Source organism: Lithobates pipiens, unplaced genomic scaffold (assembly GCF_037356315.1).
Source record: "Lithobates pipiens isolate NorthernLeopardFrog02 unplaced genomic scaffold, aLitPip1_a1.2 Scaffold_23, whole genome shotgun sequence".
Taxonomy (NCBI): domain Eukaryota; kingdom Metazoa; phylum Chordata; class Amphibia; order Anura; family Ranidae; genus Lithobates; species Lithobates pipiens.
In genome coordinates this window covers 6,613,357-6,636,924 of record NW_027507785.1, presented here as the reverse complement: position 1 = coordinate 6,636,924, position 23,568 = coordinate 6,613,357, and the positions used below count along the sequence as shown (strand labels likewise).

General features: G+C 51.9%; 1 protein-coding gene across 1 annotated transcript; it reads right to left on the bottom strand.

Annotated features, from left to right (window-relative positions):
- Positions 1-626: 626 nt before the first annotated feature.
- On the bottom strand, positions 627-22,926 carry LAMTOR1 (late endosomal/lysosomal adaptor, MAPK and MTOR activator 1). Its single transcript, XM_077451133.1, has 5 exons — positions 22,768-22,926; positions 16,138-16,286; positions 15,453-15,530; positions 2,078-2,204; positions 627-1,456 (listed from the first exon to the last, which is right to left on the bottom strand). The coding sequence occupies exons 1-5, from the start codon at positions 22,807-22,809 to the stop codon at positions 1,364-1,366; spliced, it is 489 nt and encodes a 162-aa protein (XP_077307259.1). The 5' UTR covers positions 22,810-22,926; the 3' UTR covers positions 627-1,363.
- Between the last annotated feature and the right edge of the window lie 642 nt (positions 22,927-23,568).

Genomic DNA, 23,568 nt, shown 5'->3' with positions numbered 1-23,568 from the left:
TGTAACCAGTAAAAAATTGAAAGCGTCGCCTATGGGGGATTTTTAAATACCAACGTTTGGCGCCATTCCACAAGCGCGTGCAATTTTGAAGCGTGACATGTTGGGTATCTATTTACTCGGCGTATCTTCATCTTTCACATTATGCAAAAAAATTGGGCTAACTTTACTGTTTTTTATTTTTAAAGCATGAAACTGTTTTTTTTTCCCGAAAAAAACGTGTTAGAAAAATTGCTGCGCAAATACCGTGCGAGATAAAAAGTTGCAACGATCGCCATTGTATTCTCTAGGGTCTTTGCTAAAAAAAAAAAAAAAAACATATATAATGTTTGGGGGTTCTATGTAATTTTCTGGCAAACAAATTATGAATTTTACATGTAGGAGAGAAATGTCAGAATTGGCCTGGATGCGAAGTGGTTAAAAATAAATAGTGTCACTTTTATTCCTATTACAAGGAATGTAAAAATCCCTTGTAATAGAAAAAAAAGCGTGACAGGTCCTCTTAAATATGAGATACCTCAAATCTCATATTTACACTAAAATGCAATAAAAAAAAAAACATAAAAAAAAAAAAAAAAAAATTGTCATTTGAAAAAAATAAATAAATAAAATATGTCTTGGAGACAAGATACTTACATTAATTATTTTAATTACAATATTACATTTCCCCTTCAAAAACAGTAAAAGAAAAAAAAAAAAAAGACTAAAATTATCAAAAAAAAAAAAAATAATTCTGATTTTGAACAACTGTTTGGATGCACCGGAAATGTATTCAGCTGATCGCCGTGATGTTGGGCTTTAGGCTCCGTTCACACCTGAGTGATCCAAATTGTGGTGAACTGCGATGCCTTTGCTTCTTAACGATACCCCAATCGCGCCGCAATTGTGCGCAGCTTTGTGTGTGCAAATGGCAACGTGCGACGCTTGTCACAAAAAAAAAAAAAAAGAAGAAGAAGAAGAGGAGCTTGACAGCGATGCTCGTCGTGATTTTCCACGATTGCAGTGCGATTTATTGCGCAGCAAATTGCAACACGATTGGGGTGCCATTAAGTCGTCACTGCATATCGCATAAGCAACCCGCGGTTCGGAGTCGCTCAGTTGTAAACGGAGCCTCGGTGTTTGCAGGAAAAATGGTGAGTTTCTATGAATTAGCGATAAATGTCAGGCTGTGTTCCGGATCCCCGCATAAAGAGTGCTGGGCAGTGCCACGACTGGGGTCTGAAGTCCCGGGGGAGAAAGTGGGGACCCGTCTGAGTAGAGAAAAAGAAATGGGGGGGGGGGGGGGGATTGGGGGAGCCTGTGCCTTGAGTACAGAGAGTGGGGGAGGGGAGAGTGCTGAGTAAGTGAATGGAGGGATGTGCGGGAATTAGGGAATCCCAAACTGTACAACAAGATCCTCCTTGGCATCCACACGGATCTGTGAAAGTGCACTGAAGGCGTAAGCTGCCATCTTTGAAACCTGAAGAAAAAAAAAAAAGAAAAAAAAACATTTTATCCACGTTATATTTTTTAGCCTGGGAAAAAATTATTATTTTTTTATTTTTAAAAGGAATATCCTGAATTCTCAATTTCAGTCAGTAGATGGCACTCTCCTCATTCACTTCTAGAAATGAAAATTTCATACAGAAGCACCGAGTCGGAGCGCAAGGGGCGCCCCCCCCCAAACCTACAGGGCCCCCCACACCAAATCTGCAGAGCGGAGCGCAAGGGGCGGCCCCCTCCCCCCCAACCTACAGAGCGCAAGGGGCGGCCCCCTCCCCCCAACCTACAGAGCGCAAGGGGCGGCCCCCTCCCCCCAACCTACAGAGCGCAAGGGGCGGCCCCCTCCCCCCAACCTACAGAGCGCAAGAGGGCCCCTCCCCCCAGCCCCAGAGCTTAAGAGACCTCAGCCCCACCCCCAGAAAAGGGGAGTTTAGGTAAAAATAAGAGCCAAGACTATTACAGGAATATCCTGCTGTACACCGCTCAGTGTGGGGACTCCCAGACTGGAGTGGTGATCAGGTGATAGTCGGGCTGCACCCATGTGCGATGACATACGATTTCCGGTCCCCAGCCCCGCCCACTCCCCCAGGCTGCTTACCTGCTGAATATCTGCATAAGGAACGGGGTCGCTGGCGAGTATTTGGTGTGGTTGGGCGGTGAGCGAGGGCAGAGGGGGCAACTTCTTCCAGTGCGTTAGGTTACTGCTGAGTTTTGCTAGCCGTGTGCTGCAGAGACACAAAGAGAAACGCATGACTGATGAAATGCACCGTAACCATGGAGACCGCGGTGACACGGAATCCATCAATAGACAAAAAACACAGAAGACACTCACACAGCTCAACTGTTATACCCGTCAGAGGCCGACACCCCAAAAGATACCCGTCCCTGCTCTGCGGGGGAGGCCAACTAAACTTTGCTATAGATAAGGTGTCACTGCCCCGCCTCCCGCCATCTTCAGACTACAGGCAAGGCCCACACTGAGCCCCACCTTCCTGTGTCACTGTCCCGCCATCTTCAGACTACAGGCAAGGCCCACACTGAGCCCACCTTCCTGTGTCACTGTCCCGCCTCCTGCCACCTTCAGACTACAGGCAAGGCCCACAGTGAGCCCCTCCTTCCTGTGTCACTGCCCCGCCTCCTGCCACCTTCAGACTACAGGCAAGGCCCACACTGAGCCCCTCCTTCCCGTGTCACTGTCCCGCCTCCTGCCACCTTCAGACTACAGGCAAGGCCCACACTGAGCCCCTCCTTCCCGTGTCACTGTCCCGCCTCCTGCCACCTTCAGACTACAGGCAAGGCCCACACTGAGCCCCTCCTTCCCGTGTCACTGTCCCGCCTCCTGCCACCTTCAGACTACAGGCAAGGCCCACACTGAGCCCCTCCTTCCCGTGTCACTGTCCCGCCTCCTGCCACCTTCAGACTACAGGCAAGGTCCACACTGAGCCCCTCCTTCCCGTGTCACTGTCCCGCCTCCTGTCACCTTCAGACTACAGGCAAGGCCCACACTGAGCCCCTCCTTCCCGTGTCACTGTCCCGCCTCCTGCCACCTTCAGACTACAGGCAAGGTCCACACTGAGCCCCTCCTTCCCGTGTCACTGTCCCGCCTCCTGCCACCTTCAGACTACAGGCAAGGCCCACACTGAGCCCCTCCTTCCCGTGTCACTGTCCCGCCTCCTGCCACCTTCAGACTACAGGCAAGGCCCACACTGAGCCCCTCCTTCCCGTGTCACTGTCCCGCCTCCTGCCACCTTCAGACTACAGGCAAGGTCCACACTGAGCCCCTCCTTCCTGTGTCACTGCAGTTGTGGACATTTTTATTAATGTATGTTGTCAGATACCCCCCAGTGTCTGTTTTGCTATAATACGCTAGTGCGAGGATATTCACATACAGATGCAGGTGGAAGACCATTGGATGCGGAAACCTTTCAGTGGACACGGCGGATCCATTTACTCTTTTAAGGATGTTTGTTTATGCCTCACCAGGGATCTGGCCACTCCATTGGCGATCACATTTAAACTCCTAAGTAAGCAGGTCTTTGTCTATGGGAACCATAGTATAACCATACAAAATGATGGCCCACTGGGCCATGATGTAGTATGGCTCTCATCATTGGTAGCAGTGGGAATGTGCACACGGTTGTGTTCGGAAACATGTGCTTGCCGCATGGTTTTTTGCGCACCACCGCCTGCACACGTCACTACTGAATTTCTATTTGAATATATGCATTTGTGTCATTGGTTCTTTTGAATGAATACAATTGTCTGATTGGTCGATTCTGAAGCTAGCAGCCTCTTTTGTGATTCATGTGTTTAGTATAAATCAAAGCAGCTGAATACATGGTGCAGGATACTGAGCTTGAGGTGATACCAGCATCTGTTTGTGTTACTTGGAGAGAAAGGCGCGCTTTCCCGGCCTTATATAAGAGAGCTGCATTTGTGCTTTTAAGCGCAAAGAAATTATATGCTTATAGGGAGAAGCTTAAAATGTTCCCAGACACTGCCCCGCCTCCTGCCAGCTTCAGACTACAGGCAAGGCCCACACTCAGCCCCTGCCTACCTTTGTAATTGCCCCACCTTCAGACAAAGCCCACACTGAGCCCCCGCCTTCCTGCGTCACTGCCCCGCCTCCTACAGCTTACAGGCAAGGCCCACACTGAGCTCCTCTTTCCCGTGCCATTGCCCCCGCCATCTGCTACCTCCAGACTGCAGGCAAGGCCCACATTGAGCCCACGCCTTCCCATGTCACTGCCCCGCCTCCTGCAAACTTCAGACTACAGGCAAGGCCCACACTGAGCCCCTCATTCCCGTGTCACTGCCCCGCCTCCTGCTACCTCCAGACTCCAAGCAAGGTCCACATTGAGCCCCCGCTTTCCTGTGTCACTGCCCCGCCTCCTGCCAGCTGCAGATTACAGGCAAGGCCGACACTGAGCCTCTACTACCTGTGTCACTGCCCTGCCTCTTGTCACCTCCGGACTACAGGCCAGGCCCACACTGAGCCCCTGTCTTCCTGCCAACTTCAGACTACAAGAGAGCAAAATGCAACCCTCATTACTGCTGGTGGGCAGTGCCCCATGTTTTTAGTTATTTACACTTTATTTTTTGACTTTTTGTATCCATGACCTAAATTAACTGGTTGCTGACCGCCGGCAGTCAAATGACGGCCAGGCGGCGGACCTATTGTGGCGGGAGGCCGTCATATGACGGCCTCCCGTTTAAACAGGGAATGCGCGCGATCGAGCGCACGCATCCTCGTTTCTTCGGTGGCGGTGTGTCACGGAGACACTGCTCGCCACCGAAGGGGTTGAACAGCCATTGGTTATGGCTGTTTACCACGTGATCGGCCGTGAGATGGTCACACCCCGACTGTGCACGGCGCATGCGCGCGATCGCGCTGCGCGTGCACGTTGGTGGCGCGTGTTCCCCGGGAACAATGCTCGTCACCGACGCTGGTAAACAGCCACGTGATCGGCTGTGATCCTTTCACAGCCGATCACTAAAATGTAAACAAACCGCGGTAACGAGATGTTACCGGGTTCTCCTCCTTACACACCGATCGCGTGTGAGGAGGAGATTGCGGTAACATCTCGTTACCGCCTACAGTGTACACTAATCACACTGATTGCCCCCCCCCCCCCCCAATAAAGAGGACCTGTCACCACCCCTCATAGTACCCGTCACGGCCCATCAGAGTACCCGAGTACCTGTCACGGCCCATCAGAGTACCCGAGTACCTGTCACGGCCCATCAGAGTACCCAAATACCAGTCACCAAGCCATCAGAGTACCAGTCACCAGGCCATCAGAGTAGCCGAGTACCAGTCACCAGGCCATCAGAGTAGCCGAGTACCAGTCACCAGGCCATCAGAGTAGCCGAGTACCAGTCACCAGGCCATCAGAGTAGCCGAGTACCAGTCACCAGGCCATCAGAGTAGCCGAGTACCAGTCACCAGGCCATCAGAGTAGCCGAGTACCTGTCACCAGGCCATCAGAGTAGCCGAGTACCTGTCACCAGGCCATCAGAGTAGCCGAGTACCTGTCACCAGGCCATCAGAGTAGCCGAGTACCTGTCACCAGGCCATCAGAGTAGCCGAGTACCTGTCACCAGGCCATCAGAGTAGCCGAGTACCTGTCACCAGGCCATCAGAGTAGCCGAGTACCTGTCACCAGGCCATCAGAGTAGCCGAGTACCTGTCACCAGGCCATCAGAGTAGCCGAGTACCTGTCACCAGGCCATCAGAGTAGCCGAGTACCTGTCACCAGGCCATCAGAGTAGCCGAGTACCTATTTGCAGCCCATGTCTCACAGAATATACGTTGGGGTGTTTGCTTTCCAAAATGGGGTCATTTTGTGGGTAATTTTACTGTCCTGGTGCTCCAGGACCTTCAAAAGTGTGATAGGTAGGAATGAAATGAGATGTGTCATTTATGCTCCTAGAACGCCTGAAGGTACTACACCAATGTTGGTCCTCTCTATGTGGCCAGGCTGTGTAAAAGTCTCACACATGTGGTATCGCCATACTCAGGAGGAGTAGCAAAATGTGTTTTGGGTTGTAATTTTTGCTATATACACATGCTATGTGTTAGAAATATCTTATAAATTGACAATTTTGTGTAAAAAAAATAAAAAATGCATTTTAATTTTTTTCCATATATTCCAAAAACTTCTGGAAAAAAAAAATGAACCATTCAAAAGACTCATTATGCATCAAAGATTATACGTTGGGGTGTTTGCTTTCCAAAATGGGATCATTTTATGGGAAATTCCATTGTCCTGGTACTCCAGGGCCTTCAAAAGTGTAATAGGTGGTTGAGAAATGAGATGCGTCATTTTTGCTCGTAGAACGTCTGAAGGTACTACATCAATGTTGGTGCTCTGTATGTGGCCAGGCTGTGTAAAAGTCTCACACATGTGGTATCGCTGTACTCGGGAAGAGTAGCAGAATGTATTTTGGGGTGTAATTTGTTGTATGCATATGCTGTGTGTGAGAAATGACCTGATATGACAATTTTGTAAAAAAAAAAAAATCAATCTTCATTTTGCAAAGAATTGTGGGAAAAAGTGACAACTTAAAAAAAAAAAAAAAACTCACCATGCTACTTACTTAATACCTTGGAATGTCTACTTTGTAAAAAGGGGTAATTTGGGGGGTATTTGTACTTTTCGGACTTGTTAGTGTCTCAAGAAATTAGATACACCTGATGTACTGAAGGCCTGATCAGATGTGATCAATTTTCAGCGATTGGCACCATAGTTTGTAGACTCTATAACTTTCACAAAGACCAAATAATATACACTAATGTGGGTTATTTTTACCAAAGATATGTAGCAGTATAAATTTTGGCCAAAATTTATGAAGAAAAATTACTAATTAGCAAAAATTGGTCTGCTCGGGAAGGGGGTGTAACTGCACTGTACTGAGGTGGTTAAAGTGCAAAGTCAACCCAAATCCTGCTTTTCAGTATTGGTCATTAGGCCTCACTACACAATTCTTCGAGCAAATCAGCTGCAAAGTCTCCCGCCTGGATGCACGGCGACAACCCTAAAAAGCAGTGTTGTTGAGGGGCGTGGCCTGGACCAGCATGGCGTGAGGAATGCATCGGAGGAGCTCCGCTTAAGAACTATCCGATTTAATTTACCCTTTGGCTAAACCTGACTTTTCTAAACACTATACACTGCCCGCATCCACCCACATCTCCTACCATCATGTCGCCGCCGAAAAAAGGTGACTGACATGATCGCAAAGCTGGACAAATAACAGCTAAAAGGAGAAGGGGTCCCCAGGGGGGAAAAAAATTAAAAAAATGGGGCGCCGACGCGTCCTCCTCCTCATACTCAGCCGCGGAAGATACAGCTCGAGTACTGGAGGCTATATCAGACCGCAAATCTACACCAATGTGTAAGATCGAGGAGTTGAAGATTGACGTGTCCCTGATCTGACAGGACCTACAAAAACTCAGGGATCGGGGCACAGAGACCCGTATCAGCTGCGAGGAAGATGAACTGCCGCCATTACTGGTCGCTACCGAACGAATACAGCACCAATTGAACACAGTTCCCTCCAAGCAAGATGACATGGAGAATAGGTTGAGACCTTGTAATCTTCATTTTGTGGGGCTGCCTGAAGGAGGGGGAGGGATCCATCGCCCCTCCCCTTTTCTAGCAAACCTGCTCTTCTCAACCTATGGAAGGCCTGCATTCTCCACATCCTTCCTGGTGGAGCAAGTCCATCGCCTAGCCGCCAGGCCCCCTCCTACAAGGCGCACCACCCTTCTTGAATTTTAGAGACCAGGACGCTATCCTCTGCCTCACAAGACAGAAAGGCAATATCCCCTTCAGGAACGGCGAGATAAAAAGTGTTCCTGGGCTTCTCCGCAGAGGTCCAGAAGCGGGCACACGTCACAGAAGCCAAAATGGCAACTTAGAATCCGACACTACACTTACACCATGCTGTTCCCGCCAGGCATCATGCAGCGGGAGAAGACAGAGCCCACTTCTTCGATACACCGGGAGGCTGTTTTTTGCATGGCTGGAGGATTGAGCGGCACCCAATCAGGCCCCTGCATAAGATCTGTACCTAGCGCCCATTATCTTGGCACTGCAAAGAGGGATCGCATATTCCACACCTAACATGCTTTGACAAGGATCACCCGTGAAAAGGTACTGTGCCCCCAACACTAAATAAGAAATCGAAAGCCCTATACGCGAAGAGGGGCTTACACTTTGTGCCCCACACGCCGGAACTGTTGGGCCGATTCCTACTCCCTCACTTTATCCCGACTCAAGAAATTCATGGTAAGACAAGGCAGAAGCCACAACACCTAGACGATCTCAGGCTGCTACCCGATTTGATGCCCGGGTCGTGAGTGTGCAATCCCTTATCCCGTTATCTCCCCCTTGTATGTCATCCTGGACAGGAATCATTCCCTCACACTGCTGTACGCTCTTCAGCGGATATTCGTCCCCCTAGCTAGGCGAGTTCCACCAGACCCCGTTGTTCAAATTCATAACTGCAATGTTAGTAAAGTACTCAGAGAGTATTGTTTCCCTGGCATGTCTGGGTGCATACTTTGGTCACAGGCTTGTACCCTACACACTGCTCTCCCAGCCAGGCCAGTGTACTTGTTCAATAAAAATGCTTAAAAAGTTTTGTTATAAGTTTATCGTTCTTCAATTCTTCGTTTTGACGAAAAGATATACAGTACATGTATAGATAAAACGTGTTATCTGCAAGCCAGCCACTCTAAGGGGTCCACGTTGTAGGCATGATCTGCAGTTTGCCCCCGCACTCCATCTGTGCCGGCCCGGACTACACAGGCAACACCTCCCACATGCAAAGTGGGGGTATGGCCGACTGTCGATGCCCGCGGATGTGGCCTGGGATGAGCATCAAAAGCTTGACTCTATAAGCATGCCTAATATAAAAAGCCTAACGTGGAATGTCTGCGGCATCAGAGGCAAACCCAAGAGAAACGCTGCCCTGTCTTACCTTAAAGTGGGGTACCCCCTAAAAAAAAATAAAAAAATTTAAAGTCAGCAGCTACAAATACTGCAGCTGCCGGCTTTTAATAATCGGACACTTACCTGCCCCAGGGTCCAGCGATGCGGAGGAACGAAGCCCCCCTCGTTCCCTGCTCCGCTTGCGGCGCCGTCATGCATACTGTGGGCACCCGGCTGTGGCTTCAGCCGGGCACCCACTGCGCATGCGCAATACGCCATACAGTCACCTGGGACATGTGACAGGTCCCAGGTGAATGTGCGGCGCGAGGGGAAGTGATGTCACCAGCCCGGGCAAGGAAGAAGGCAGACTACGAGGGACCCCCTAACAGGTATTTAGAGGTGAGTAAAAAATTTTTTTTTTTTTGCCAATTTTTTTTTTTTTGGTGGCAACACCACTTTAAAGGAACAACGTGCAGACATTATGGTGCTGGTGGAAACGCACTTTACGGGTCAGCTGCATCAAGGCCCCTACACTGATAATTCTAGAGGTATCGCACTAATGATGGCCAAGACAGTCCAATTTTCAATGCCAACGCTGAGATCCGACCTGCAGGGCAGGTTTTTGTTTATACATGCCACGCCGAACGGACTGGAACTTTTGTGAGCATACTACATACCACCCCCCCCCCATTTCAATTCAACATCCTGACTGAGGGACTAACATTCATGTCACAATATCCCACTGTTCCGGCAGTGTGTATGGGGGATTTGTAAACCCTGTGCTAGATGCTAGTTTAGATAGAATTGCCTCTAGTCAGGTAGTCAGTCAGTTGGGCCCCCACCCCCTTTTATATTTGTAGATTTTGTCTCCGGACCGCCATTGTTGGGGTCAGGAGGAAGGTCTTTCCTTCTAAAGTAGTGAAGTCAAGGTATATATGTAATATAGGTTAACAATTGCTGTAATTGTCGCATATTAGACGTACTCTGGAGGTTACTATTTGGCTTGATAATGAATTTTCACTGGGGTGGTGTATTCATTTATTATCTGTTTTTACCGCCTATCTTTAGTTTTTATAAAATGTAACATGTGTCAATGTTGGGTTATTTTATATGCGTAGTGAAGTTGGTTGTGATTGTTTTGTTTTTTTTTACAATTCTAAAATAGTTTTATTTCTTTTTTACATGTTCGGTTATAATTGAGAAAAAAAAAGGGAATAGAATTGCCTCAATGCCTCTAACCAATCCCACACAAGATTCAAGAAACTCCTAACGAATTTGCACTGGTAGATACCTGGAGACAGTCATCCAACTGACAGGGCTTTCTCATGCTTCTCAGCAACGCATAATACCATGTCACGTATAGATCTCATTTTAAATTTCTCGCTCCCTCTTACCTCTTCTGAGCGACGCTAGGATTTACCCCACGCATACTATCAGACCATGCCCCATATTGGATAGGACTCCAACTGAATTCCCCATCCTCTTATGTCTGGAGGCTCAACCCTTTTTTGGTTATCAGTTGTTCCAGATATAGGGGGCGCAGGAGAGGAGTGGGAATTTTTTTTTTTCCCCGTGTTAACAGGGATTCAGCCCCATTTGAAATCGTATGGGACTCATTTAAATCCCATGACCGTATGACAATTTCCCCAACGAATCTCCAGATACAGGAACACCTCTACCCGGGTAGTCAAGCGGGCAGAAAAAAAAAAAAAAAGGCAGAAATAGAGAAGGTCTTTTCTGACAATCCCACACCAGACACGACAGACCAGGCAAAAAAAAAAAAAAAAACGATAAGCCCGCATAGAGAGTAACCTCCACTTCGAAAAAGCAGAGAGAAAAATCTTCTATGGCAAACAAAGGATATACGAGTATGAGGAGTGAGCAGGGTGCCTATTGGCTTACTTGGAGCATAAACCACCCACTGTGGTCTCTACGAGGCGCAGCCGGCCACTTGATCTGTGACTCGGATATGGTGGCCAGAGAGTTTTGCTCCTTTTACGCATCCTTCTACTCATCCACCACCAACAATTCTAGTGAGGACATCATGGACTTTTTATTCACCGTTGACTTCCCTAAGCCAACTTCCTCCCAAGTTGAGATGTTCATAGATGATAGGATGAAGACATAGATGATGGACCATCGCCAGAGATGATATTGTGGACCATCGCCAGAGACGATATTACGGATGCAATGTCCCATCTCGCCCCCTCCAAGGCCCCTGGTTGAGACAGCCTTCCCCTTGAGTTTTATACGAACTATAGTGAGACCCCCTAGTCCCCAAACTGCATGAGCTGTTTACACAAATTTAAATCCGGCTCCCTTCCAAAATCTATGAGCGAAGCCTTCAGTGTGCTCATACCCAAGCCAGGCAAAAATCCAGAACTCACCGAATCATACCGCCCAATCTCCCGTCTACAATTAGACATTTTGTCCAAGGTCCTGGCGCTAAGGACCAAATAAAGTGAACCTGAATCTCATCCACCCCGACCAAACTGGGCTATTGCCTGCGGAAAACATGGCATTCAACCTGCGTAGACTTTACATGAATCTGCAGGCTGAACGTGACCGGACAGGCTCCAGAGTGGTAGTGCCCCTAGAGATGGGCGATTAAAAAAAAAAAAAAAAAAAAAAACACCCCTTGATTCACGATTCTAATTAATTATTTTTTTGATGGACACCGCGCCGGTCCTGAGGAGCTGCGGGCAGGAGTTTTTAGGCGAGGCCGTGGCCTAGTCTGCGGCGTCCGGCCTCGTGGACTAGGCTGAAGCTGCCAGTCCTGGTGAAAAATAAATAAATATTAAATCTTTAAAAAAAAAAAAAAATGTGTTATACAACTAATCAATTATGGAATTAATCGATTACTATTTTCATAATCGATTAATCGGCCAGTAACAAAATGGGGTTAGAGTTAATGAGTCTGTTGATATTTACTAGATTGACCCTTTAATAGTATATAAGGTACATCTCTCCTCTAATAGTATATAAGGTACATCTCTCCTCTAATAGTATATAAAGGTACATCTCTCCTCTAATAGTATATAAGGTACATCTCTCCTCTAATAGTATATAAGGTACATCTCTCCTCTAATAGTATATAAGGTACATCTCTCCTCTAATAGTATATAAGGTACATCTCTCCTCTAATAGTATATAAGGTACATCTCTCCTCTAATAGTATATACAGTATATCTCTTCTAATAGTACCGATATATACAGTATATCTCCTCTAATAGTATATATTCCCTCTAATATATATACAGTATCTCTTCTGTCTGTTATTCTCTGAGTGGATTAGATATTTTGCTCCCTAACCATATAGTTGGTTATTTATATTTACTACTGCATATAGAGATCTCTAAGAGTAAATTGCCTTTTTTTTTTTTTTTTTAAACTTTACATATTAACTAAATTATACACCACACTTTTTTATTTTTAAAAGGTTATTAACCGAATAATCGACCAACTAATCGATTATGAAAATAATCGTTACTTGCAGCCTATATATATATATATATATATATATATATATATATATATATATATATATTTATATTACACACACACAAAATTATATATATATTTTTTCCAATTTGCTGAAAATTTGAATCGATTATGACCTCTATTCATCTTCTCCGTCGTGCTCCAGGATCTTGGTCAATGGTATAATTTCAGATATTTTCCCTCTGTCCAGGGGCAAGCATCAGGGTTGTCCCCTCTCCCCCCTTATATGCTCTAGCGATGGAACCCCTAGTAACGTCGCTCCGCGCACATCCCGCAGTCAGGGGGTTTACGATGTGGACAACTGACTGAAAACAGTCCGCTTATATGCAGACAACATCATGCTATACTGGGAAGATGTGGGACACTCTGACAGCTTTAGTTATTATAAAACAATTTGGACGATACTCAGGCTTGCAGATCAATTGGGGGAAAAAAAATCTCAGATCCTCCCACTAGATATAGGGGGCCCTCCCCAACAGAGATACAAGCTTCTTCCCCCTTAATTCAAGTTAGCGCAATGAAATACCTTGGCATCATAATTACCCGATCCCCAGAACAATACATCAAACTGAATTTAGAACCTCAATTTACGACCCTAAAAAAAAAATAAAAAAAAAAAAATCGAAAAAACACAGACATGGACCAGACTACCTTTCGGTGTCATGGGCCGCGCAAGTCTAATTAAAATTATTCCACTGCCTAAATTCTTATATATCCTATGGCATGCCCCCCCTCCTCCCCCCACACACACAAGCAGACACCCCTATAGGACAACCCGTGCTTAAACGAGCTGTTTCAGCTACCTGGTCGCAGCCTTTGGATTACTGGGGGGGGGGGGGGGGGGGTTGGTTTACCTAGCAGACATGTATTGTGGAGACATCCTGAAGTCGTTTCAGCAACTTAAAGCGGGAGGTCCGCCGAAATTTTTTTATTTATTTTTTGTTAAAAGCCATCAGCTACAAATACTGCAGCTGCTGACTTTAAATATATGGACACTCACCTGTCCAGGGAGCCTGCAAATGTCGGCAGCCAAAGCCGATCTGTCCGTCGACTCTCAGCTGCTCCCGCCATCCTCTGTAAAGGGAAATCAGCAAGGCTTCACTACCTGGTTCCCTACTGCGCATGCGTGAGTCGCACTGCGTGTCCTCACTGGTCCCGGCTGTCTTCTGGGACCCGTGTGTCCCCCAGAAGACAGCGGGGGGGAAGAGAGTAGGCGCCGGAAATGGCACCACGGTGACCTATGCCAGGAAGTGGGAGAGCAAAATACCTGTATTACCTGATAAAAAAAAAAAAAATAAATAAATAAAAAAGCCATTACTAGTAAATAAAAAAAAAAAAAAAAAAAGGCATAAAACTATCCCCTATTTTGTAGACACTATAACTTTTGCACAAACCAAATGCATTTTTTTTTACCAAAAATATGTAGAATACTTATCGGCCTAAAATGAAGAATTTATATTATATATATATATTTTAGGAGGATATTATAGCAAAATGTAAAAAATAATGCGTTTTCTTCAAAATTGTCGTTTATAGCGCAAAAAATAAAACCCGCAGGGGTGATCAAATACCAACAAAAGAAAGCTCTAAAAAAAAATAAAAAATATATAAAAAAAAAAAAAAAAAAAAAAACACCCACGTCTATTTTGTTTGGTAGCCACGTCGCACGACCGCGCAACTGTCTGTTAAAGCGGCGCAGTGCCGTATCGCAAAAAGGGCTCTGGTCAGGAAGGGGATAGATTCTTCCGGGGCTGAAGTGGTTAAGGAAGACTTCGGCCTCCCCAACTCCATGCACTTTTGCTACCTGCAGCAGCTCTGCCATGCCCTATAGACCCAATTCTGAGACGTACCGTTCCTCCCCACCCCCACCCCCCACCCCCCCGAACCTAGAACAACTTTCTCGTACGTCAAACTGCTACGGCTCCTGCATACCAACTAAAAGGAAAAAAAAAAAAAGTATTTTATCAAATGGTGCCCAGCGGCTATTGTCATATATGTTAACAGTATTATTCTACAGAACCATTGTATCCCCACACCCCCCTGAGGAAGGACACGCTTTTCCCAAGCTCCGAAACGCGTAGGGTGTTTCTGTTCAAATGAATGATTCGACATAGCATCAATACTGGGTGTGTGTGTGTGTGTGTGTGTGTGTGTGTGTGTGTGTGTGTGTGTGTGTGTGTGTGTGTGTGTGTGTGTGTGTGTGTAATATATATATATATATATATATATATATATATATATATATACACACATATACATACACACATATACCTGTTGGTGTACTTTTTAATGTATACTGTATATTCAATTACCTTTTGTTGGTTTTATGTAATAAAATAATTTGTACGTGCCTTAAAAAGTCCACCCCCAGGGGACCCCCTCTTTCTCCGGACTACAGGGGACAGCGGTGACATCGCTGGCTCCTGTGTCAGGTAAGTGACACATAATGGACTACGATGCGATGCGATGCGATGCATAGTAGTCAATTATGCTTTGCAGGGAATGAAAAAGCGGAAGTAAACTCATCAGGGTTTACTTCCTCTAACATTTATTTGTGTCTGCATTTTTATAATTTTTTTTATGCTTTCTATTTTACACTCTTTTTCTCCTTGAAACCGTACAATGATTGCATCATAATTACTAATATCATCTTGTAACCATGCACTCTTTTCGAATAAAGAACGTTATTTTGGGGGAGAAAAAAAAAACCGGGGGGAAAAAAAAAAAATAAATAAAAAAAATAAAAACAGTGTTGTCAGCTTGCTGTGTGCAATCCTTCAGTCGGCCCGTCTCTCTGAAGTCCATCACATGAGCGGCCAGACAACTGAAGGAGGGCACATATCGCAGGCTGACAACCCTGCTGCAAATTGGGAGGCGGGGCTTAGCATTGTCACCCTGCAAAAAAAAAAAAAAAAAAATAAGGAAATGCAGGATCTCCAGGGAAGAAAATATGAATCAGATTCACTAAAAAAAACAGCCCAAAAAAAAAAAAAAAAAAACACACAACAAACACACACACACCAGTACACGGCTCACCTGTACTGCCTGGCTCTGTCCATGCATTCATGTTGCTCCATCCCCTGAGACTCTACAGCTGATACATCAATGATATTCCTGTGCAGACACAGAATACACACAGCTTTATGTCATGGGAGGAAATAAGATTAAAAAATAAATAAAAATAAAAAATAAATACTCAAAAAATAATTATACATTACCAGAAATGGACAAAGCTACTGGATTTGTTGTTATCTGCAGTGCTCCTCTCCCCCTCTTTTGCCCCTTTTTTAACCACTTGCTGACCAGCCGCTGCAGCTGAACTGCGACAGAATGTCACGGCTGGGAGCGAAATGACGTTATGCGATGTCGCTTCGCGCTGTGGCTACTACACTGAACGGGCTCAGGTGAGTAATGATAAACATGAGGATTTACAACCCCTTCCCTGCCAGTGTCATTTATACAGTGACAGTGCTTTTTTTTTGTATTTTTTAGCACAGATCACTGTATATTGGTGTCACTGGTCCCTAAAAAGTGTCACTTTGTGTTCAACTTGTCCAACGAAATGTTCCGCAAAAAAAAAAAAAAAAAAAGTCCCTAAACCTATCCCATATTTTTTGGACACTACAACTTTGTAGTTTTTATCTCAGCTTCCCAACCCCCAAAAAAAAACACACCAGTGTTTACATTATACCCCAAAATGACCCCCTCTGACTATACTCACTGTGCCGTCCTGGCCAGGATCCGCGAGAGCAGCGCCTGCTCATCCGTCCGGGCCGCCGGGTTATTGATGGAGTTTGGTTCTGCTCCATTGGGCGTCCTGTTGGGAAGTGTCTGATTGGAGGGCAACAGATGTTCCCTTTCACTCTGCTCCTGCCAGAGAGAGAAAACACAGGAACAAAAACATTACTTTACCCCCAGCACAACGCGCCACCCGATCCCCTGCCCCCTCCCCAGCACAACGCGCCACCCGATCCCCTGCCCCTCCCCAGCACAGCGCGCCACCCGATCCCCTGCCCCCCCCCCAGCACAGCGCGCCACCCGATCCCCTGCCCCTCCCCAGCACAGCGCGCCACCCGATCCCCTGCCCCCCCCCAGCACAGCGCGCCACCCGATCCCCTGCCCCCCCCCAGCACAGCGCGCCACCCGATCCCCTGCCCCCCCCCAGCACAACGCGCCAGCCGATCCCCTGCCCTCCCCCCCCAGCACAACGCGCCACCCGATCCCCTGCCCTCCCCCCCCAGCACAACGCGCCACCCGATCCCCTGCCCTCCCCCCCCAGCACAACGCGCCACCCGATCCCCTGCCCTCCCCCCCCAGCACAACGCGCCACCCGATCCCCTGCCCTCCCCCCCCAGCACAACGCGCCACCCGATCCCCTGCCCTCCCCCCCCAGCACAACGCGCCACCCGATCCCCTGCCCTCCCCCCCCAGCACAACGCGCCACCCGATCCCCTGCCCTCCCCCCCCAGCACAACGCGCCACCCGATCCCCTGCCCTCCCCCCCCAGCACAACGCGCCACCCGATCCCCTGCCCTCCCCCCCCAGCACAACGCGCCACCCGATCCCCTGCCCCCCCCCAGCACAACACGCCACCAGATCCCCTGCCCCCCCCCCAGCACAACGCGCCACCCGATCCCCTGCCCCCCCCCAGCACAACGCGCCACCCGATCCCCTGCCCCCCCCAGCACAACGCGCCACCCGATCCCCTCACCCCCCCCAGCACAACGCGCCACCCGATCCCCTGCCCCCCCCCCCAGCACAACGCGCCACCCGATCCCCTGCCCCCCCCCCAGCACAACGCGACACCCGATCCCCTGCCCTCCCCCCCCCCCAGCACAACGCGCCACCCGATCCCCTGCCCTCCCCCCCCAGCACAACGCGCCACCCGATCCCCTGCCCCCCAGCACAACGCGACACCCGATCACCTCCCCCACCAGCACAACGCGACACCCGATCACCTCCCCCACCAGCACAACGCGACACCCGATCACCTCCCCCCCAGCACAACGCGACACCCGATCACCTCCCCCCCAGCACAACGCGACACCCGATCCCCTGCGCCGCCGCCCCCCCCCCCCAGCACAACGCGACACCCGATCCCCTGCGCCGCCCCCCCTCCCCTGCACAACGCGCCACCCGATCCCCTGCCCTCCCCCCCCAGCACAACGCGCCACCCGATCCCCTGCCCCCCAGCACAACGCGCCACCCGATCCCCTGCCCCCCAGCACAACGCGCCACCCGATCCCCTGCCCCCCAGCACAACGCAACACCCGATCACCTCCCCCACCAGCACAACGCGACACCCGATCACCTCCCCCCCCAGCACAACGCGACACCCGATCACCTCCCCCCCCAGCACAACGCGACACCCGATCACCTCCCCCCCCAGCACAACGCGACACCCGATCCCCTGCGCCGCCGCCCCCCCCCCCCCCCAGCACAACGCGACACCCGATCCCCTGCGCCGCCCCCCCCCCAGCACAACGCGACACCCGATCCCCTGCGCCGCCCCCCCCCCCCCCCCCCAGCACAACGCGACACCCGATCCCCTGCCCCCTCCCCAGCACAACGCGCCACCCGATCCCCTGCCCCCCCCAGCACAACGCGCCACCCGATCCCCTGCCCCCCCCAGCACAACGCGCCACCCGATCCCCTGCCCTCCCCCCCCCCCAGCACAACGCGCCACCCGATCGCCTGCCCTCCCCCCCCCAGCACAACGCGCCACCCGATCCCCTGCCCTCCCCCCCAGCACAACGCGCCACCCGATCCCCTGCCCTCCCCCCCCAGCACAACACGCCACCCGATCCCCTGCCCCCCAGCACAACGCGACACCCGATCACCTCCCCCACCAGCACAACGCGACACCCGATCCCCTGCCCTCCCCCCCCAGCACAACGCGACACCCGATCCCCTGCCCTCCCCCCCCAGCACAACGCGACACCCGATCCCCTGCCCTCCCCCCCCAGCACAACGCGCCACCCGATCCCCTGCCCCCCAGCACAACGCAACACCCGATCACCTCCCCCCCCAGCACAACGCGACACCCGATCACCTCCCCCCCCAGCACAACGCGACACCCGATCACCTCCCCCCCCAGCACAACGCGACACCCGATCACCTCCCCCCCCAGCACAACGCGACACCCGATCACCTCCCCCCCCAGCACAACGCGACACCCGATCCCCTGCGCCGCCCCCCCCCAGCACAACGCGACACCCGATCCCCTGCGCCGCGCCCCCCCCCCCCCAGCACAACGCGACACCCGATCCCCTGCGCCGCCCCCCCAGCACAACGCGACACCCGATCCCCTGCGCCGCCCCCCCCCCCAGCACAGCGCGACACCCGATCCCCTGCGCCGCCCCCCCCCCCCAGCACAACGCGACACCCGATCCCCTGCGCCGCCCCCCCCCCAGCACAACGCGACACCCGATCCCCTGCGCTGCCCCCCCCCCCAGCACAACGCGACACCCGATCCCCTGCGCTGCCCCCCCCCCCAGCACAACGCGACACCCGATCCCCTGCGCCGCCCCCCCCCCCCAGCACAACGCGACACCCGATCCCCTGCGCCGCCGCCCCCCCCCCAGCACAACGCGACACCCGATCCCCATGCGCCGCCCCCCCCCAGCACAACGCGACACCCGATCCCCTGCCCCCCCAGCACAACGCGACACCCGATCCCCTGCCCCGCCCCCCCCCCAGCACAATGCGACACCCGATCCCCTGCCCCCCCCCCAGCACAACGCGACACCCGATCCCCTGCCCCCCCCCCATAGTGAAGTGAGGACTGTCTGTGTCCCCCCCATAGTGAAGTGAGGACTGTCTGTGTCCCCCCCCATAGTGAAGTGAGGACTGTCTGTGTCCCCCCCCCGATAGTGAAGTGAGGACTGTCTGTGTCCCCCCCCCCGATAGTGAAGTGAGGACTGTCTGTGTCCCCCCCCCCCGATAGTGAAGTGAGGACTGTCTGTGTCCCCCCCCCCCGATAGTGAAGTGAGGACTGTCTGTGTCCCCCCCCCCCGATAGTGAAGTGAGGACTGTCTGTGTCCCCCCCCCCGATAGTGAAGTGAGGACTGTCTGTGTCCCCCCCCCCCGATAGTGAAGTGAGGACTGTCTGTGTCCCCCCCCCCATAGTGAAGTGAGGACTGTCTGTGTCCCCCCCCCATAGTGAAGTGAGGACTGTCTGTGTCCCCCCCCCATAGTGAAGTGAGGACTGTGTCCCCCCCCCCCATAGTGAAGTGAGGACTGTCTGTGTGTCCCCCCCCCCCATAGTGAAGTGAGGACTGTCTGTGTCCCCCCCCCCCATAGTGAAGTGAGGACTGTCTGTGTCCCCCCCCCCATAGTGAAGTGAGGACTGTCTGTGTCCCCCCCCCCATAGTGAAGTGAGGACTGTCTGTGTCTCCCCCCCCATAGTGAAGTGAGGACTGTCTGTGTCTCCCCCCCCCCCATAGTGAAGTGAGGACTGTCTGCGTCTCCCCCCCCCCATAGTGAAGTGAGGACTGTCTGTGTCCCCCCCCCCCCCCATAGTGAAGTGAGGACTGTCTGTGTCCCCCCCCCCCCCCATAGTGAAGTGAGGACTGTCTGTGTCCCCCCCCCCCATAGTGAAGTGAGGACTGTCTGTGTCCCCCCCCCCATAGTGAAGTGAGGACTGTCTGTGTCCCCCCCCCATAGTGAAGTGAGGACTGTCTGTGTCCCCCCCCCCATAGTGAAGTGAGGACTGTCTGTGTCCCCCCCATAGTGAAGTGAGGACTGTCTGTGTCCCCCCCATAGTGAAGTGAGGACTGTCTGTGTCCCCCCCATAGTGAAGTGAGGACTGTCTGTGTCCCCCCCATAGTGAAGTGAGGACTGTCTGTGTCCCCCCCATAGTGAAGTGAGGACTGTCTGTGTCCCCCCCATAGTGAAGTGAGGACTGTCTGTGTCCCCCCCCATAGTGAAGTGAGGACTGTCTGTGTCCCCCCCATAGTGAAGTGAGGACTGTCTGTGTCCCCCCCATAGTGAAGTGAGGACTGTCTGTGTCCCCCCCATAGTGAAGTGAGGACTGTCTGTGTCCCCCCCATAGTGAAGTGAGGACTGTCTGTGTCCCCCCCATAGTGAAGTGAGGACTGTCTGTGTCCCCCCCATAGTGAAGTGAGGACTGTCTGTGTCCCCCCCATAGTGAAGTGAGGACTGTCTGTGTCCCCCCCATAGTGAAGTGAGGACTGTCTGTGTCCCCCCCATAGTGAAGTGAGGACTGTATGTGCCCCCCCCCATAGTGAAGTGAGGACTGTCTGTGCCCCCCCCCCCCATAATGAAGTGAGGACTGTATGTGTCCCCCCCCCCATAGTGAAGTGAGGACTGTCTGTGTCCCCCCCCATAGTGAAGTGAGGACTGTCTGTGTCCCCCCCCATAGTGAAGTGAGGACTGTCTGTGTCCCCCCCCATAGTGAAGTGAGGACTGTATGTGTCCCCCCCCCCATAGTGAAGTGAGGACTGTATGTGTCCCCCCCCCCCATAGTGAAGTGAGGACTGTATGTGTCCCCCCCCCCATAGTGAAGTGAGGACTGTATGTGTCCTCCCCCCCCCATAGTGAAGTGAGGACTGTATGTGTCCCCCCCCCCCATAGTGAAGTGAGGACTGTATGTGTCCCCCCCCCCATAGTGAAGTGAGGACTGTATGTGTCCCCCCCCCCCATAGTGAAGTGAGGACTGTATGTGTCCCCCCCCCCCATAGTGAAGTGAGGACTGTATGTGTCCCCCCCCCATAGTGAAGTGAGGACTGTATGTGTCCCCCCCCCCATAGTGAAGTGAGGACTGTATGTGTCCCCCCCCCCCCATAGTGAAGTGAGGACTGTATGTGTCCCCCCCCCATAGTGAAGTGAGGACTGTATGTGTCCCCCCCCCCATAGTGAAGTGAGGACTGTATGTGTCCCCCCCCCCCATAGTGAAGTGAGGACTGTATGTGTCCCCCCCCCCCCCATAGTGAAGTGAGGACTGTATGTGTCCCCCCCCCCCATAGTGAAGTGAGGACTGTATGTGTCCCCCCCCCATAGTGAAGTGAGGACTGTATGTGTCCCCCCCCCCCATAGTGAAGTGAGGACTGTATGTGTCCCCCCCCATAGTGAAGTGAGGACTGTCTGTGTCCCCCCCATAGTGAAGTGAGGACTGTCTGTGTCCCCCCCATAGTGAAGTGAGGACTGTCTGTGTCCCCCCCCCCATAGTGAAGTGAGGACTGTCTGTGTCCCCCCCATAGTGAAGTGAGGACTGTCTGTGTGTCCCCCCCATAGTGAAGTGAGGACTGTCTGTGTCCCCCCCCCCCCATAGTGAAGTGAGGACTGTCTGTGTGTCCCCCCCATAGTGAAGTGAGGACTGTCTGTGTCCCCCCCCCATAGTGAAGTGAGGACTGTCTGTGTCCCCCCCCCATAGTGAAGTGAGGACTGTCTGTGTCCCCCCCCCATAGTGAAGTGAGGACTGTCTGTGTCCCCCCCCATAGTGAAGTGAGGACTGTCTGTGTCCCCCCCCCATAGTGAAGTGAGGACTGTCTGTGTCCCCCCCCCATAGTGAAGTGAGGACTGTCTGTGTCCCCCCCCCATAGTGAAGTGAGGACTGTCTGTGTCCCCCCCCCCCCATAGTGAAGTGAGGACTGTCTGTGTTCCCCCCCCATAGTGAAGTGAGGACTGTATGTGTCCCCCCCCCCATAGTGAAGTGAGGACTGTATGTGTCCCCCCCCCATAGTGAAGTGAGGACTGTATGTGTCCCCCCCCCCATAGTGAAGTGAGGACTGTATGTGTCCCCCCCCCCATAGTGAAGTGAGGACTGTATGTGTCCCCCCCCCATAGTGAAGTGAGGACTGTCTGTGTCCCCCCCCCATAGTGAAGTGAGGACTGTATGTGTCCCCCCACCATAGTGAAGTGAGGATTGTATGTGTCCCCCCCCCCATAGTGAAGTGAGGACTGTATGTGTCCCCCCGCATAGTGAAGTGAGGACTGTATGTGTCCCCCCCCCCATAGTGAAGTGAGGACTGTATGTGTCCCCCCCCCCATAGTGAAGTGAGGACTGTATGTGTCCCCCCCCCCATAGTGAAGTGAGGACTGTCTGTGTCCCCCCCCCCCCCATAGTGAAGTGAGGACTGTCTGTGTCCCCCCCCATAGTGAAGTGAGGACTGTCTGTGTCCCCCCCCCATAGTGAAGTGAGGACTGTCTGTGTCCCCCCCCATAGTGAAGTGAGGACTGTCTGTGTCCCCCCCCATAGTGAAGTGAGGACTGTCTGTGTGTCCCCCCCATAGTGAAGTGAGGACTGTCTGTGTGTCCCCCCCCATAGTGAAGTGAGGTCTGTCTGTGTTGCCCCCTCCCCCCATGGTCGGTGAGGACTGTCGGGACTCACCCCCTTAGCAGTGTCGGTCTCGCCGCTGTAGCAGCAGCCCATGTCCTCCCCGGAGATCCCACAGTCTCGGCTCCCTCACATGACCAGCCGGAAGTGGTGATCTCCGCCGAACTTCCTCTTCCGGTCCGCAGACAGTCACGGGACGGGTTGTTTGGGAAACGACGAGGGGCGGTGCTGTGTTCTGAGAGAATGGGGCGGGGCTGTGTTCTGAGAGAATGGGGCGGGGCTGTGTTCTGAGAGAATGGGGCGGGGCTGTGTTCTGAGAGAATGGGGCGGGGCTGTGTTCTGAGAGAATGGGGCGGGGCTGTGTTCTGAGAGAATGGGGCGGGGAAAGACGGCTGGCTTTTCAGAGGATAGGCGGGATTTATACACCTGGGGCGGGGCAAAACATATAGCCAGTGCGGGGCCCAATGGGAAAAGTGGGTGTGGTCTACTGAAGACCCTTCACAGATAGGGGAGAGAGTGGGCGGGCCTGTGCTCAGGCAAGAGATCAGGAGATGTCAGTGATGTCGGGGTGGAGTTGGGTGATGTCAGGGTGGAGTTGGGTGATGTCGGGGTAGAGTTGGGTGATGTCAGGGTGGAGTTGGGTGATATCGGGGTGGAGTTGGGTGATGTCGGGGTGGAGTTGGGTGATGTCAGGGTGGAGTTGGGTGATATCGGGGTGGAGTTGGGTGATGTCGGGGTGGAGTTGGGTGATGTCGGGGTGGAGTTGGGTGATGTCACGGTGGAGTTGGGTGATGTCGGGGTGGAGTTGGGTGATGTCACGGTGGAGTTGGGTGATATCGGGGTGGAGTTGGGTGA

Bases quoted from the DNA above. Each gene is read 5' to 3' on its own strand.
- LAMTOR1 (XM_077451133.1), bottom strand. From the start codon at position 22,809: ATGGGCTGCTGCTACAGCGGCGAGACCGACACTGCTAAGGGG. The intron at 16,287-22,767 runs GTGAGTCCCGAC...TCTCTCTGGCAG, and splicing joins AGACCGACACTGCTAAGGGG to GAGCAGAGTGAAAGGGAACA. The intron at 1,457-2,077 runs GTAAGCAGCCTG...TTTTTTCTTCAG, and splicing joins CTTATGCAGATATTCAGCAG to GTTTCAAAGATGGCAGCTTA.